The 16,921-nt window shown below is 30.1% G+C and overlaps 1 protein-coding gene across 1 annotated transcript in view; it reads right to left on the bottom strand.

Moving 5' to 3' along the window:
* Nucleotides 1-16,921, bottom strand: part of LOC129616449 (dynamin-like) — a 117,640-nt gene that overhangs the window by 8,331 nt on the left and 92,388 nt on the right. The window contains exon 6 of the mRNA XM_055532071.1: nt 4,959-5,052. Coding sequence (XP_055388046.1) covers nt 4,959-5,052 — 94 coding nt within the window. The remainder of the gene's footprint in view (nt 1-4,958; nt 5,053-16,921) is intronic.

The following is a 16,921-nucleotide window of genomic DNA, read 5'->3' as shown; positions in this document are numbered from 1 at the left end:
TTGCTAAAAATAGTTTACTTACACTTCCCTACTATGGAGAAGTACGTTCCCACCGAAAACTCCATACGCAAAATTTGTTGCCATCACATAACCTACCTATTGTTTACACAATACGGTCGGTAAAAATTAAAAAAGAAAGAATTCAAAGCAAAAGAACGTTACAACGGAATTTGCAACTGCCAACACAATTGCGTTGAAAAATTTCCTTAAGATGCAAGAATTAATAGTAATAATTCGTATTGAAAGCTGGGTGATCATGGAAAGAAAAGATTATTTATAAAACATACTTTCACACACAAAGTACATACAAGAAAACGACCGCGAACGTCTCGGAAAAATTTTACGCCTTGTTATACATTGTATTGTAAAACCGTTTGCAAAAAAGCTTAACTTAAGCATTATAAAATACACATAAAAGTTGGCTAGCATACTTATAAAAGAATCTTTAATACAAAATTTAATTTCTTGTTTCATGTGCGCAATATGAAAACATGATCAATCAATCTTAGTTAGAAGCGTTCAGTAGCATTTTATCAAAACTTGGCAGAAAAAGCCTCATCTAAAAATAATTTATCTAAATTAAACGAACCAAGCTATTCAGAAGACGCGATTGAAGAGCTATAATTAATTTTTAAAACTAAGTTTCAAAATTTCAAGTAGAAATAATGTACATTTGAATTATCTTTTATGTTAATATTATGTTACATTAATATCGATAAAAATACCTGTTTATATTTTCATACGTTGAGTTAAAGTATGTAATGTTAATTTTGTTTCTTAAATTATATTAATTTTTTACAAAATAAAACAACGTATAAATAAAAATGAAGTGGTATATACCATACAAAAAAATTAAAATGAAACAGTGTACAATTTTTTTCATACAATTTCTATCAAAAATAAAATAGTGTAAGAAGTACCAAGAAATTTCAAACCTCTAATTTTCTAAGATCTATAAAAATTTATTTAATCAAATTTATGCAAATAAACTATTTATTCCCCCAAAAATGTTTAACATAACTTTTCAGGATAGTTAAAGGTGACGACCGGAAGATTTTAGATTCGAAACTTCATTTTCATTTTGCAAAAAACTTCAAACGCGATTTACTCAAAACTATACCTTTTTTTATACACTGTTTTATTTCTCAGCCGACGAATTTACCTTTAATAATACCCATTTTAAGCGATAAATTACTGTATACGCATAAAATAATTCGCTACTAAAATCTATGCAAATATGTATTTGGATTTTATAATACATACGAATAAAACGCGTGAATGTATAATTAGCTATTACTATACAGGGAAATACGAACAGCACACGATTTCTATGCAACAAGTTTCGGGTTAGAACCCTGAAAAATGCGGTTTGTCAGATGAGATTGTTGACAATTTTATTTTTTTTTGTTCTTATTTAAAATAAAATTTAAAAAGCTTTACCCTTACAAATCAACATCAGCGACTTTCCGTTCTAAGTATTTTTTTGAAAATACCCTATTTGTAAAAGTTTAATGCAATAAAATAACATTTTCTTATTAAATTTTGTCCTGAAAATATATTATCAAGAAATATAATGTACACTTATATTTTGCTTACTAATAAATTTTGCAGCAGATCGCGAAAAGAATACATAACTAAATGCGTACGTACTTACTTATTATAAAACAATGTAGATTTAATTAACTCTTTACAATTTTCTTAAGAAAGTGCTCACTTTTTGTTCTAACTCACACTTCCAAAAATTAATTTATATACAATATTTATATCACCAAAAGTAAATGAAAATTACCTCTACAGGATGTAGTACCATTTTGTAAAAAGCGGTCAAAAAGTTCTTGGGAGGGGGTGAAGGGGGAGCGTAGGTCGAATTCTGGGTTTTTGTGGGCAAAGCAAAACGCTATATAATGCCTCTAGTCCCATGTCTCTAGCCCTTCTAGAAGTACCCGTACTTTTTGACACCTTAGAAGTACCTATATGTATATAATGTAAAGTACGATGATTTTTGAAGAGTTATTAGAAATATGAATAAAATATAGAATTATAAAGGGAAATTTAAGGTACTGCGTAGCCTGGTGGGTAGCGTGGTAGTCTGATAACCAGAAAGTTATTTGATCGATGCTTGATCGATATTCTCGTATTTTTCTTTTTTTGGATTTTTTAAATTTTTTTTTTATTGTATTTTCTTCAAATTTTTTGTGTCATATTTTTTTTATTATATAACTAATGTCTTTTTATCTAACAAGTCCCAATGCTCAAAGAGAAACTCGAAAGCACGACCTTATTTTATATGGGGTTTTTTAAATCGAAGTGGCTATTTTTTGAGAAGAAATATTAAAATTAATTCACACTTATTATAAAGCAGGTAAAATTTAGAAAATATATTTGAAAAATCAAAAAAATATATTAATATATTCATTGATAATTATTTTAAAATTTAAAAAAAAGCGGAAAAACAACAAGCACATTCTTCGTTTTCAACGTTTTATATGTTACTGAAAGCATTTCATTATTTTTAAGTGAACAGCTTTTTTTTCTCATAGGGTAAGTTAACTCAAGATATGGGGAGTAACTGTCAAGTTGAAAATATAATTAATGAAAGATAATTATTGAATATTGATATAAATACATAGTAAAGAAAAAATTTGAAGAGGGAATTAGAAAATAATATCTAAAATACAATCAAATATTATTTTTCCAATACAAATTTTATATATACTGCTAAATTTTACCTCTATTTTTATTTGAGAAAAATTTTTAAAACTTAATATACTACCTAAGTAAAAAAATTAAAAAAATATTTAAAAGGTTTTGGAAAAGACAATAATATATTTTTATAATATATTTTTATTTTTTATTTTTTAAATAAATAGTATCTTAGCAAATTACTCAAAAACTCCGATTGAAAAACGACAGGTAGTAGGTACTGATGTAAATTTTTGTCCGTTTGCGTTTACTATTAAGATTCATAAACAGGCAGGGCCATTTTATAAATAGGTTGCTCTTGTCTACCTGCTAATAAAATATGAAAAAAAGAGCACAGCAAAATTTTTGAAGCACTCAATATAACATGTTTGAAATAGTTTTAAAATAATTATTTAAAAAAAAATTGTTGGAAGTAGGTACATACATATTTATTTTTAATAACTTAAAAACTAACTGAAATCATTTGAAACAATTATGTAAGTAACGTATAAATAACCGAAATGAGATAATTCAAATTGTTGAAATGTGTCAGCCTATATTATTTTTATTAACATTTTTGTTAGCCGACACTACTCAACTTACCTTATTGAGAAATACAAAATGTGCATGAAAAATCATACATAACATTTGAAACCATACTGAAATATGAATTTGAAATTTTTTTTCATTTTTACTTTCCTCCTACCTTTCTTTCTTTTTCGTGCAATAGAATTTAAATGGGAAGCTTTTTAAAAATTAAACTCTTTTTTACTTAAAAAAAAAGAAAAAAATAATAAAAAATATGACACGATCAGTGGCATTTAAAGAAAAAACCAGCAACGAAGCCGAAAATTCGTAATATTTCGTAAAAAAATTGAGTATTGGGACTTGTTAGATATAAAGACATTAATTAAACCATGGGGGTAAACATACAGAATTAAATTTTTCAAAATAAAAAAAAGGATTAGGGAAAAACAAAATAATAATGTTATTCAAATATATGTATGTATATATTAATGTTTTAGAATTTAGCATTTTAAAGTTTTTCGCTCGAATAGTAAAAATGAAATTATTAGTACATACGTACATAAATTGTGAATGTATATTTTTTTAAAGGTTTCTGACGAAGCATAATATTCAAAACAATAACAAATGAAGCATTAATATTCAGATGCTATAAAACATCTGATGTCTTTGAGAAAAGCTGACATGTAAGATCATTATATTTTCGAATATTATTTATTTCCCGGTTTGTTTTTCTAATGATATAAAGTATTATTCATTTAATGTTTAGGCGTTTTCAAAAGTATATTTTAACAAAGGCTATGTATGTTTTGAATTTGTAACCGAAAGACTTACACTGACGTATAATAGTCAATTACAATGTTTAAAACAGTATTAAAAGACTTTTTAAAAACTTTTAGGAAGTGATAAAAAAAATTTTTTAATCATATATTAAGTGTGGTCCATAAAACTCAAGTAGATGATAGATTAAAATTATTCCAAAGGAAAAAAATTTAGAATGCTCAATTTTTACATTTAGAAATACAAAATTTAATAGATGAATTTATAGCATACATTCTCGTTATTATTCCATTTTGTAAGAAGAAACTTTAAATGTTTGAAATAATTGGTATAAGGAGAATAATAAAAAATTGTTTCAGATTTACAAAAATTTAACAAAAGTAAAATTTCTTCACGATATTTTGTAAGCATTCCTTGATATATAAGAACAAAGCTATCTAATATTTTTAAAAGTTTTTAAAACATTTTTTGTTTAGATAGGTATAAAAGCAAGTAAGGTGAATTAATTAAAAAATAACTTATCGGATAAAAAAAATTTTAGAGCTGTGTAAATAGCAAAATTGGATTGTTCAATTATGTTTTACAGTTAATGTGCTATAATAATCGATGTCATACAAAAAAAAATTTTTGTATGTCATGGGTCATTATAGCACTCAAAAATTTTTTGAAAAATTTGTATGAAAATTTGATCCATACGCCAACTATTTTGCAAGTTGATCAAAATGCGTCCCAATTCGAATTTTGAGTGGAGGTATGTCAAAATGGCATCGGCATATCTACGAAACTAAATGAGATAGTGAAAAACTGATTAGATATACTGAAATATCGTCTTCGAAAACCTATGAAAGGGGTCTTAAGTCAGAAATTACGAAAGTCGCGTAAGGATCAAAATAGCACTCAGCCGACGATATGTATTTCTGCACAAGAAATTCTGTTATCTTAAAAAAACTTTAAACTTTTTTAAATTTTACCAATAATTCTCAGAGCTTCTTTGCAGGCGTGATACATCCTTAGCATCTCCTCCCTTTTCACAGCCTCTTCTGCACTTTCTTCCATCATTTGCGACTGAAAGAAAATAAATTTTTGATTAGTAACGAATATCAATTATTGCATAGTAACTTACTTTAAGTTTTAATATAGCACCTACATACATATGTATTTTAAAAAAAATAATTATATTCGCGTGATTTTTGCCACTATTGGAATCTTGCAATATCAGACACGTTCAACTTCAAGTAAGCCGATATGTCGCAGTTGAAGGTCAGAAAACCAAATTAATTTTATAGAGGGTAATATCAAGAATCATTTTCATTAGGCTTCCTCACCGCAATAAGATAGCTCCACACCACCAAGTCAGTGGACCAATGGATAGAAGAACATAGAAAATGGCATTCATTCGCAAATGGCATTTTTGAACATTTAGATAAAAATATTCAACGGATTTACTTGAAATTTCATATATATGTTAAGCTCAGCTCGACCGTCCGCGAAACCTCCTAACTTTAGTAAGAAATCAGGTGTCAGCAACTGGATGTTTACTACAAATATAAATTTTTGAATATATAAAGAGAAATAATGAACCGATTTCATTGAAATTTAATATTTGAATTCTTCGTATTAAAACAATGAACATATAAATTTTTTGGAAAGATCAGGAAAATTTTTTGGATTGGTTCAAGCTTGAGATCATAATTTTACTATTTGGTTTTCGAATATTCAATATATTCGCATATTCAAATAAGAAAATATGAACATATGTTTCGATAGTTCGTATTTTTCAGTACATTCTTCTTAAAGTCTGGAAAGTGGAAATTTTAATCAAATAAACTGAAAAGTGGAGTTTAAAAATCTGAAAATTACTAAAATGAAATTTAGTAACATGAACATTTTTTAAAGTTAGCATTTTAAAATGTTGCTATTAAATATTACATAATATTAAAATTTCAACATATCTTTCTATATCAAATAAGATATCTTATTAAAATAGGATAATAACATAAAAGTCAGGATTTTCCCACATTGCTTTGGGCCGCTCAATAAAAAACTTAAACTACTGAATTATATTCAAATTTTTTATTATATAAGAAATAAAAAACATAAAAAAATAATACAGTCATACAAAAAATATAAAATCTTTTTTTTAAAGAAATTTAGCAACGTCTTTCTATTACTATATCTTCGAAATTTGGTTGAATTTAATTCGCAGTTGTCATTTTTAATATTTTTAATATTGATTGAAAATGTTGAGAATGTTCGGAAAATTTCGAATTTACTTCAGTGGTCTACTGTTTACAAATATAAGAAAATTAAATCAGTTCAAATATGTATATAAGTATTTGATTTATAGAACAGTCGCTTTCCACTTCTCGAAGCAAACTATCGTGAAAATTCGGTTCCGGCTACATTTTACATACAGTTGTGTATTTTTTGCATATGCATACATTTAGTTTTTGGATGTGTGACAAAGCCCCGCAGAGCCTTCACTATGGTTTCAACACATTCTTACTGGTCTAAATCAATATTTGTAACAAAATTATAAGAATTAAATTTTACAATTCTCAAAAATCGTAACGGGCCGCAGGATTAAGAGCTGTTTGATATGTTCGGTGTATAACATGACATATCTATATTTCAATGTCTTCTTAGAAAATTTTATGATTTCGAGAAGTGAATAAATGTTGATATGTAATTTTGTCTGAAAAATGTTCACGTTTTTTTGTATGAATTTCTAAGTCAATATAATTGTTTGTCATTTTAAGATTTTAAAAATTTTTGAATTTTATATTTATTATAAGCACTAGCAAACTTAAGGACGCAAGAGTCACCCGTCTTCGGTAATTATGGCATCGAAGGCTGAATTTTTCTAAGTAATTTTTTCTGATTACTTAATCGGTTTTTTTAAACCACTACACATACATATATATTTTAAAAAATAAATAATTTAAAAAACAACAATACATTGTATGTTGCAGCATCCTTAAACTTAGCAAATAAAAAAATTTATCACAAGTCCCTTTATCACAGGTTAAATCCTTAAATGAAACTCAATAATAAACAAAAGCTTTAAAATATTAGCTATTTTCTTCTACCAAAGAAATTAAACTTATCTTTCTAGTTATTCAACTTTAAAAAAACATTAATGTTTCAAAAATGTTCATATTGGAATAAAGTTCTGTATGACGTTTTACTCTAAATATACACTGAGAAAAAATTTATAAAAATTTAGATTTTTTTTATAACTAGAGCAGGCACAAATTATATTAGAAATCACGACAACCACACTTTATAGCTAATTTTGGAATAAATATATTTCGTACCATTTTAGTTAAGAAGTCCTTCTTTGTTTTAAAATTTTCTAATTCACACAACGCAATTTTTTGTCAAAATTGTGAAAAAAAAAGAAAATAAGTCTGTGGTCAGCACATAATCGAACAATTTATATTGTCTAGATTAGTAAAAGTATTCCAGAAGATTACGAAAAAGCGTTTTAAACACTTCTTTACAATTTTAAAGACACTAATAAGTTGACATTTCTAGCAAAATGTAAATTTGGCTCTTAGTACAGTTTCAATTTGTGCCGTCCAATTTATACAAAAATTTCCTCAGTAGCTTCTGGTAACAACCAGAACTGCAATATTTAGTAATGAGCAATATCGTTCATTTCAGTAATTCGTTATGAACGAACTCCTTTTTCTTACTGAGCGAATATAAAATATCTTGCAATCGTTTATCTCGTTCACTTCTCTTCTGTATATATATAATCATAAATTTTTTGGATAAAATAGTATAGCTATGGGTTTCTACGGTAAATTTTAAAGAGAAGAATATCGGATGCTTTTGGATTTAATCAAACTTTCTTTTATAAAAATTAGGAACAAATACTTTTTTATCCTAAAGTTACTAATACTATGCTATTAAGCTAATAGGGTTGTTGTGATCCTTTCATAGGGTACTTCTGATCCGTTTGCTTTGTACAAAATCCTTTTTCTTTTCAAACTTTTCGACGTTGTTCTAGTAAACAAAAATTTTAAGCACAATACAAAAATTAGATATAGTTATATTATATAAAAATATATAAAAATTAGATATAATTAGATATATTAATTTTTCTTAAACGTTTGTTAAATTTGTAATTAAACAAAAGTTTAAAAAAATTAGTATAGGATTTAGTATAGGAAATTAGTATAGGTTTTGCTCAATTTTTTGTTTAATTTATTGTAATCCTAACGGGTTAGTATGTAAACTTATAGTGATTAGTTTTTTTTCTAGTTTTTTTCATTTATTTAAAATATTTAGGTAAAAAACGATCATAATTATTATTCTTTTTAATATATTTTATACATAAACATAAGACATATGGTGGTCCAGCTCAATCCTTCTTTTTTTACCGACCGTATTGTGTAAACAATAGGTAGGTTATGTGATGGCAACAAATTTTGCATATCAAGTTTTCGGTGGGAACGTACTTCTCCATAGTAGGGAAGTGTAAATAAACTATTTTTAGCAACCTGTCGGTCTGTCGGTCTGTCCGTCTGTCGGTCTGTCGGTCTGTGTGTGCACGCGTGTATCTCAAGTTCGGCTGAACCGATTTTGATGAAATTTTATATGTAAGTTTGTTTCCACCATGGCACGGATCGATCAACTTTTGGTATATATCAGGCCTCGGGAACTGCACTTTTTAGCGGGCCTGTTTTACATTTTTGAACATTTTGAAGAAAATATTCAACCGATTTACTTGAAATTTTATACATAAGCTCACCTCGACCGTCCGCAAAAATTCATATGTTTTAGAAGAAATCAGGCATCGGCAACTAGACGTTTACTACGGGCCAAATATACATTTTTGTGTATATAAAGAGAAATAATCAACCGATTTCATTGAAATTTAATATATGAACTCCTCGTATTAAAACAATGAACATATAACTTTTTTGGAAAGATCAGGGCTCGAAAACTGATTTGTGGGCCGATTTTACATTTTTCACCATATCCACAGAATAAATTGATGGAATTTCTTGAAATTTGATATTTGAGTTCTAGTTGTTACCGAAACTAACTGGCGAGCATTTCAAGGAATTCGGGTAGCACAAAGCGAAACTCTACTAAGAGCCAAATTTACATTTTTCTAAGTATGTTAACTATAAGCTTACTAATATCCTAAAAATTTGAAAAAATTGTTTAACAGACATTTTTATAATATTCTGTAACACTTTCATTTAACTAGACAATACACAATGTGGTCGGTTATGTGCTGACCACATCAGATTTTTTTATTTATTAGGTAGCTTTCAATTTGAATCAACTATTTTAATCTTTCAATTTTCTTCCATCACTTTTATATGTTTTAATATTATTATACTTTTATATGTTTTAATAATATTATAAGAATTACATATAGATTAATATAAATACAATACAAATAAAAGTGATCGAACTAGAAGACTATACCTGAATAGATTTGTGTTCTATTAAAAACGAACCAAAGTGAAAATATATTCATACTGAATAATACCGAACGACATACTAAATATATCGACATTATTTAGTATTTTTATAAGTATTGGATATGCCTAATTTAGTACGTCGTCCAGTTTTATTTGTTTTACATTTATATTAGGCAACTGAATCGGCCACTTTCTGTGTATAGTATTACATTTATTTTACTTCTCGTTCGCTTTTATTTTACCAATATTGCATATAGGAGTATGCTGTTCGTTTTCATAAGTGTTGGATATGTGTTATTTAGTATATCGTTCAATATTATTTTTATTGTATATCTTATTAATATTAGCGCAAGTAAGATCTCCAACGCTTGCAGAAGAAATAACTCACAAAAAGAAAACAAAAAAGAATAACATGCAGAAAAAGAAAAAAAGAAAACAAAAAAATGTATTCTCAATTCTACACATATTATATCGTATTCATATCGTATAAAATGTATACCGATTTTCTGCACAACTTTTAAATTTTCCTTTTATTTTCATATTCTCATTAAATTGAATAAGCCCGAGCTTAGTACGCAACATGAGCGATTACATTTGAATATACATAGTATAGTTTATTAATAATGTTATTGATTATTGTAACGCAGTTATATATTTTCTGCAAACTAAAACAAATCAGTGAAGAAATTTGTGCATTAATCATGAAATCAACACTTATAGAATAGAGTGGAATATTCCTGTTACTTTTTTCATGTTTTTTTTTCAATTACGAATTTAAATAATATTTTACTTCATTTCAAATTATTACTAATTGATTGACCACTGCTGATTACGACTTCTTCATTAAATTTTGTATTTATGCACATAAATACAAAATTTAATGAAGAAGTCATTCATTCTTTGACACGTTGAGTTCAAATGAATCAGCCCATGCTCAACGGTGAACACAAAAGTAATTTTATTCCATGTGAAAATGTTTAAAACATCAACTTATTTTAAAGTTGAATAACTAGAAAGATAAGTTTAATTTGTTTAGAAGAGGAAAAAACCTAAATTTTTAAAACTTTTTTATTTACTTTCTTTAAATTTAAGGATTCCACCTACGATACGGCAACTTGTAAGTTTTTTTTGATTTCCTAACTTTTTAAGATGCTGCAATTTATGTACAAAGTATTGTTCTTTCTTAAATTACAGGATTTTTTAAAGTATGTATGTGTAGGAGTTCCGAAAACCGATTAAATGGTCAGAAAACAAATTCCTTACAAAAATTTGTGTTTCGATTCGATTCCTTAAACACCGAAGACGGGTGCCTCTGGCGCCCCCAAACATGCTATTTAATACAGAAAGAAATAGGGAAAAATATAAAATCTATATCAATTACCAATTGCAAATAAAATATGTATATGCAGTAATTTTTTTTATTAACTAAAAAAGGGAATTGGAATTCTTATTGAACGATGAACGATTCATTTTTGAAGAAGTGAACTAATCAACTAAGTTCAGTGAAGGGATTCGTTTTGTAAAATTAGGTTGTTCGCGAACGACACATAACTAGTAATATTAAATTTCAAGAAATTCCATCGATTCGCTCTGTAGATATAGTAAAAAATGTAAAATTGGCACCCATATCAGTTTCCGAGTCATGATCTTTCCAAAAAAATTACAAATTAATCGTTATTAAATATTAAATTTCAATTAAATCGATTGTTTTTTTTTTCTATATATATGGAAAAATGTATATTTGGCCAGTAATAAACTTGAAGTTGCTGACAGCTGATTTCTTCCAAAAGTTAGTAAGTTTCGCGTCCGGTCGAATGAGACTCATAATTTCAAGTAAATCTGTTGAATATTTTATTCTAAATGCTCAAAAATATAAAACAAACCTGCTACAAAATTCAGTTCTCGAGTCTTGATATATCCCAAAAGTTGACAATCGGTGCCAAAGCCAAATTAAACTCACATATAAAATTTCATTAAAATCGGTTAAGCCGAACTGGAGATACACGCGTGCAAACCGACAGGTTGCTAAAAACAGTTTATTTACACTTCCGTACGTTCCCACAGAAAACTTGATACGTAAAATTTGTTGCCATCACATAACCTTCCTTATTGTGTACACAACGCGATCGGTAAGAAACTATCTTATGCTACATACAGATATTATTAGACATATATGTACATACAAAGGTACGCAAATGTATATACATATGTATTATTTTATTTAAGTACATGAAATAATACATATACATATATATATATATTATTTTATTTAAATGTTTTTAAAGTTGTACAACATTTTAACTGTACAGTAATCCCCCCTATAACGTATATTTTGGAACCGAAAATTTTCTACGTTAAGTGAAATTACGTTAAAAGAGGTTTGAAAAAAACACAAAATGAAATAAAAAAAATCTGATGTGGTCAGCACATAACCGACCGCATTGTGTATCGTCTAGTTAAATGAAAGTGTTACAGAATATTATAAAAATGTCTGTTAAATACTTCTTTCCAATTTTTAGGACATTAGTAAGCTTATAGTTAACATACTTAGAAATATGTAAATTTGGCTCTTAGTAGAGTTTCGCTTTGTGCTACCCGAATTCCCTGAAATGCTTGCTAGTTGGTTTCGGTAACAACCAGAACTCAAATATAAAATTTCAAGAAATTCCATCAATTTGTTCTGTGGATATGGTGAAAAATGTAAAATCGGCCCGCAAATCAGTTTTCGAGCCCTGATCTTTCCAAAAAAGTTATATGTTCATTGTTTTAATATGAGGAATTCATATATTAAATTTCAATGAAATCGGTTGATTATTTCTCTTTATATACACAAAAATGTATATTTGGCCCGTAGTAAACGCTCCGTTGCAGATGCCTGATTTCTTCCAAAAATTAGGAATTTTTGCGTATGATCGAGCAAAACTTATATATGAAATTTCAAGTAAATCGGTTGAATACTTTCTTCAAAATGGTGAAAAATGTAAAATCGGTCCGCAAATCCGTTTTCGAGCCCTGATCTTTCCAAAAAATTTATATGTTTATTGTTTTAATACGAGGAGTTCATATATTAAATTTCAATGAAATCGGTTGATTATTTCTCTTTATATAAACAAAAATGTATATTTGGCCCGTAGTAAACGTCTAGTTGCCGATGCCTGATTTCTTCCAAAACATACGAATTTTTGCGGACGGTCGAGCTGAGCTTATATATGAAATTTCAAGTAAATCGGTTGAATATTTTCTTCAAAATGTTAAAAAATGTAAAACAGGCCCGCTAAAAAGTGCAGTTCCCGAGGCCTGATATATACCAAAAGTTGATCGATCCGTGCCATGGTGGAAACAAACTTACGTATAAAATTTCATCAAAATCGGTTCAGCCGAACTTGAGATACACGCGTGCACACACAGACCGACAGACGGACAGACCGACAGACCGACAGACCGACAGACCGACAGACCGACAGACCGACAGGTTGCTAAAAATAGTTTATTTACACTTCCCTACTATGGAGAAGTGCATTCCCACCGAAAACTCGATATGCAAAATTTGTTGCCATCACATAACCTACCTATTGTTTACACAATACGGTCGGTAAAAAGTAGCATTTTACCATAGAAGTAAGGTGTTTTATTATATAAAATAAGTTTGACTAGCAAAAAATTGTATGACTTCACGTAAATATATTATATATATATAATATGTATGTGTTATGTATTTTACATAATGTCGCTCGATGAGGTGGTATTTTTAGATAAAAACAATCTTCTAGAGACCGTTGTGTTTTTTTTTCCTTTCAAACTCGTATTGAGGAGCATCGGGCTTCGAATAAACCTCTCCACCCCTCTTTATTTTGGGCGATAGATCTTATTTGCGCTCAAGTATTGCCTGCAGCTGTTATTTATTTTTCTATTGCTCTTCGCCATCTATTCTTAGGCCTGCCGATGTTTCTCCTACCCTGGGGATTCCATTCCAATGCCTGCTTTGCTGTGGACTGTTCTGGCCTCCTAAGTATGTGACCTACCCATCATATTTTTTCTTTCTTATTTGGTTTTCTATCGGGTCCTGTTTGCATAAGTCCCATAGGTCGCTGTTTCTTATTCTGTTGTGCCAGAATATTCGGCATATGATGCGGAGGCATTTATTTGTGAAGACCTGCATTTTATTAATATCTTTCTTGTTCATGAGCCAGGTTTCACTGCCGTACAACTTTACTGACTTGACGCAGGCGTCGAAGACCTTCAGCTTGACATTCCTTGATAATTGTGTGGATTTCCAGATCTTCCATAGTCTAGCGAATGTCGGCCTAGCTTTTCTGAGCTTGTCTCCTATATCAGCACTTGCTCCGCCATCTAAGCTTATAATGCTCCCCAGGTATGTTACGGTAGTTATATCCTCAATTGCTTCGCCATCAATCTCAAATGATTGGTTGTTTGTGGCATTCATTCTGAAGGTTTTTGTTTTTCGTGTGTTTGTTTGTAGGCCAACTTCTGCTGCGCAGTTCTTTAACTTTTCTAATTTTTGTTTCATATTTTCATATGTGTGTGTGAGGAGGCATCCATCATCCGCATACTCCAGATCATCCAGGGTGTTGAAGATATTCCAGTTAACCCCATTTCTGATTTCATTTGTTTTCCTCATAATTTCATCTATAACGATGTTGAAGAGGACTGGCGAAAGGGGACAGCCCTGCCTAACTCCCCGCATTGCCGTTATGGGCTCACTTAGTCTTCCCTTGTGAAGAATATGAGTCCCTGCATTTTCATACATCGCCTTGATAATTCTAATTATTTTGCTAGGGATTCCCCTTAGCTCTAGAGCCCTCCATTTGGAATTTCTGTCTACAGCGTCGAAAGCCATTTTGAAGTCTACGAAGACGATGTAGAGCGGCGAGTTAAATTCCTTAGACTCTTCTACAATTATTCTTATTGTGTTGGTGTGTTCAGTACAGCTTCTTCCTTCCCTAAAACCCGCCTGTTCTTTTCGTAGTCGATTTTCTATGTGATCTTTAATTCTTGAGTGCAGGATGATGGCTAGTATTTTGATAACAGCATTGAGTAATGTGATGCCTCTCCAGTTGCTGCAGTTGCTAAGATCGCCCTTTTTTGGTAGCTTCAACCATATTAATTCATGCCATATTATTTTCTTTTTTCCATTCTTTGCATATATTTTCAGTTTGCCAAATTCTACTCATAATGGGCTGTAGTGTTATAGCACACTGTAGAGGATCCGCTATCAGCAGCTCAGCCTTGATACCATCGGCCCCTTCGGCCTTATTGTTTTTCAGTTGGGCTATAGCCTCACAAATTTCTCTTGATGATGGTGGGCTGGTGTATATATTGTTGTGTTCTTCGTTTCGGCTTGTCCAGACCCCCGGGCTGAAATTTGGAAACTGCGTGTTGGATGACTCATTGAAGTGCTCAACCCATCTTTCAATTTGTTTTTGTGTTTCTGTTATTATGTTGCCATTCTTATCTTTGATGGCATGTTCTTTTTTGAGACCTTTATTCGAAAGTAACCTTATTTTCTTATATAATTGTTTGGTGTTGTGTTGTTCAGCTGCGACCAGTGCCTCTGCAGCGATGTTATTGTAGTATCTTCTTTTGTCATTTCTGGCTGCTCGTTTAACTTCTTCACAAATTCTTCTATATTGTTCTCGCACCGCACTGTTGCGTGCGTCTGTTAGAAGTTTTCTTCTCAAAGCTCTTTTTCTATTGATTAACTCCCACGTATCGTAGGATATCCACAACTTCCTTTCTGGACTTACAGTCCCAATAACTTCTTCACCAGACCTTCTATATATTTTTTGGATTCCCTCCTCAGTTAATGGAGTCTCAGTGGCGATGAGTTCCTGTACCTTTTGCGGCAACTCAAATCTCTTTGTTTCTGTTTTAAGTTCTTCAGTATTTAACATAATTATTTTCTTCTTCTAGTTGAATTTCTCGCTAGAGCTGATAATTTGAGTCTTATTTCACAGGCAAGTAGCATGTGATCCGTTTAAACATCTGCTCCTCTCATCGACCTGACATCCAATAGTGAGGACCTCCATTTTTTACTAATGCATATGTGGTCTATCTGGTTCCTTGTTACACCATCTGGAGATGTCCAAGTGTATTTGTAAATATCTTTGTGTGAACAGTGTACCTCCTATTACTAGATTGTGTTCTCTAGATAAGTCTCTTAATTTTTAACCATTGTTGTTTAGCACACCAAGTCTATGTGTTCCCGTGGCTGAACATTCTTCTTCGGGATTCCTTTGTCCAATTTTTGCGTTGAAATCGCCCATAATATTTAATTGCTCATATATTTGGTTCTTCTCATTTTCGTCAGCCATTTCTGTTGGTGCATAACACTGAATGATTCAAATCTTCTAAATTCTCGAGTTTAGTCTAATGGTAGTCATTCTGTTGGATATTGGTTCCCAGCTTATCACACTTTTTGCCATTTCTTTGCTTATTATAAAGCCCAGACCATGTTCACCTCTATTGTCTCCGGAATATATGAATTGGTTACCTTCATTCGTTACAATTTCTCCATTATCTTTCCATCTAATTTCACATAGCCCAAGAATGCTGATTCTGTACCTCCTCATATCTTTTTCTACTTGTGCCAGTCTTGAGACTTCTCTTAGAGTTCTAACATTCCATTGTCCTAAAATTGTCCTTAAACGTGTGCCAAAGTTCGTTACCGTATTTCCAACATTTATCCGAGGCTGAATCTCAGTTTCTTGAATCGCATATTTTCACTAAGCAGATGATTACTCGGTTCTAGTATATTCTACTTGCTCACATGTAGCCACCTATCGTTTAGTAGAAGAGACGCGCCATGTACATCCCTACCAAGTTTTTCCCGTTAGATAGCGTTGTTGTTGCGGGTCTGTTGGGTTGGGTCCATTTATTTTTGACAGATTCATGACGTAAGGCTGTCAGTCTTGATGTCGGTATTTTAATTATTAGTTGTGTTATATTTTTAATATTTTGTTAATTTAGGTTATATTTATTATATTGTATATTAAGGTAAATTTATTATGATTTGTTTTGTTATTAATTGTTATTGATTATTTTTAGGCTATACTAATATTGGATATTATTATGTATCCCCCCGCAGGCTTCGAACCTGCTCCTCCTGGTGCGTTTGTTGATTGTGGGTTGAACGCCACAACCACTTGACCACCGGAGGGATATAGACCGTTGTGTAGATGTTTTATTTTTTTCGTAAATGTTCTTGTATTTCGTAACAGAATTCCAAACATTAATTGTAACGCTTTGTGATCTTTCTAAATCTTAGTCATATTTTTGAAATATTTCAACCGCTGAAGTAATGTGGATAAATGCTTCTCTTAGCTTTTTAACAGGAACTTTCTGAACTTGTTCAATAATTTGATTTTCTTCTTCAATAACGTGTTGGTCGTTTTCTTGTTTAAAGTTAATTAAGTCTTCATTTGTCATTGGTTCTTCCGAAAAAAATTCTTGAACATCTATTTCATCGATTT

The sequence above is a fragment of the Condylostylus longicornis genome, unplaced genomic scaffold (genome assembly GCF_029603195.1).
Source record: "Condylostylus longicornis isolate FDR11 unplaced genomic scaffold, ASM2960319v2 ptg000211l, whole genome shotgun sequence".
Classification (NCBI taxonomy): Eukaryota; Metazoa; Arthropoda; class Insecta; order Diptera; family Dolichopodidae; genus Condylostylus; species Condylostylus longicornis.
The sequence above is the reverse complement of the archived record's forward strand: the minus strand, read 5'-3'. Positions and strand labels throughout refer to the sequence as shown.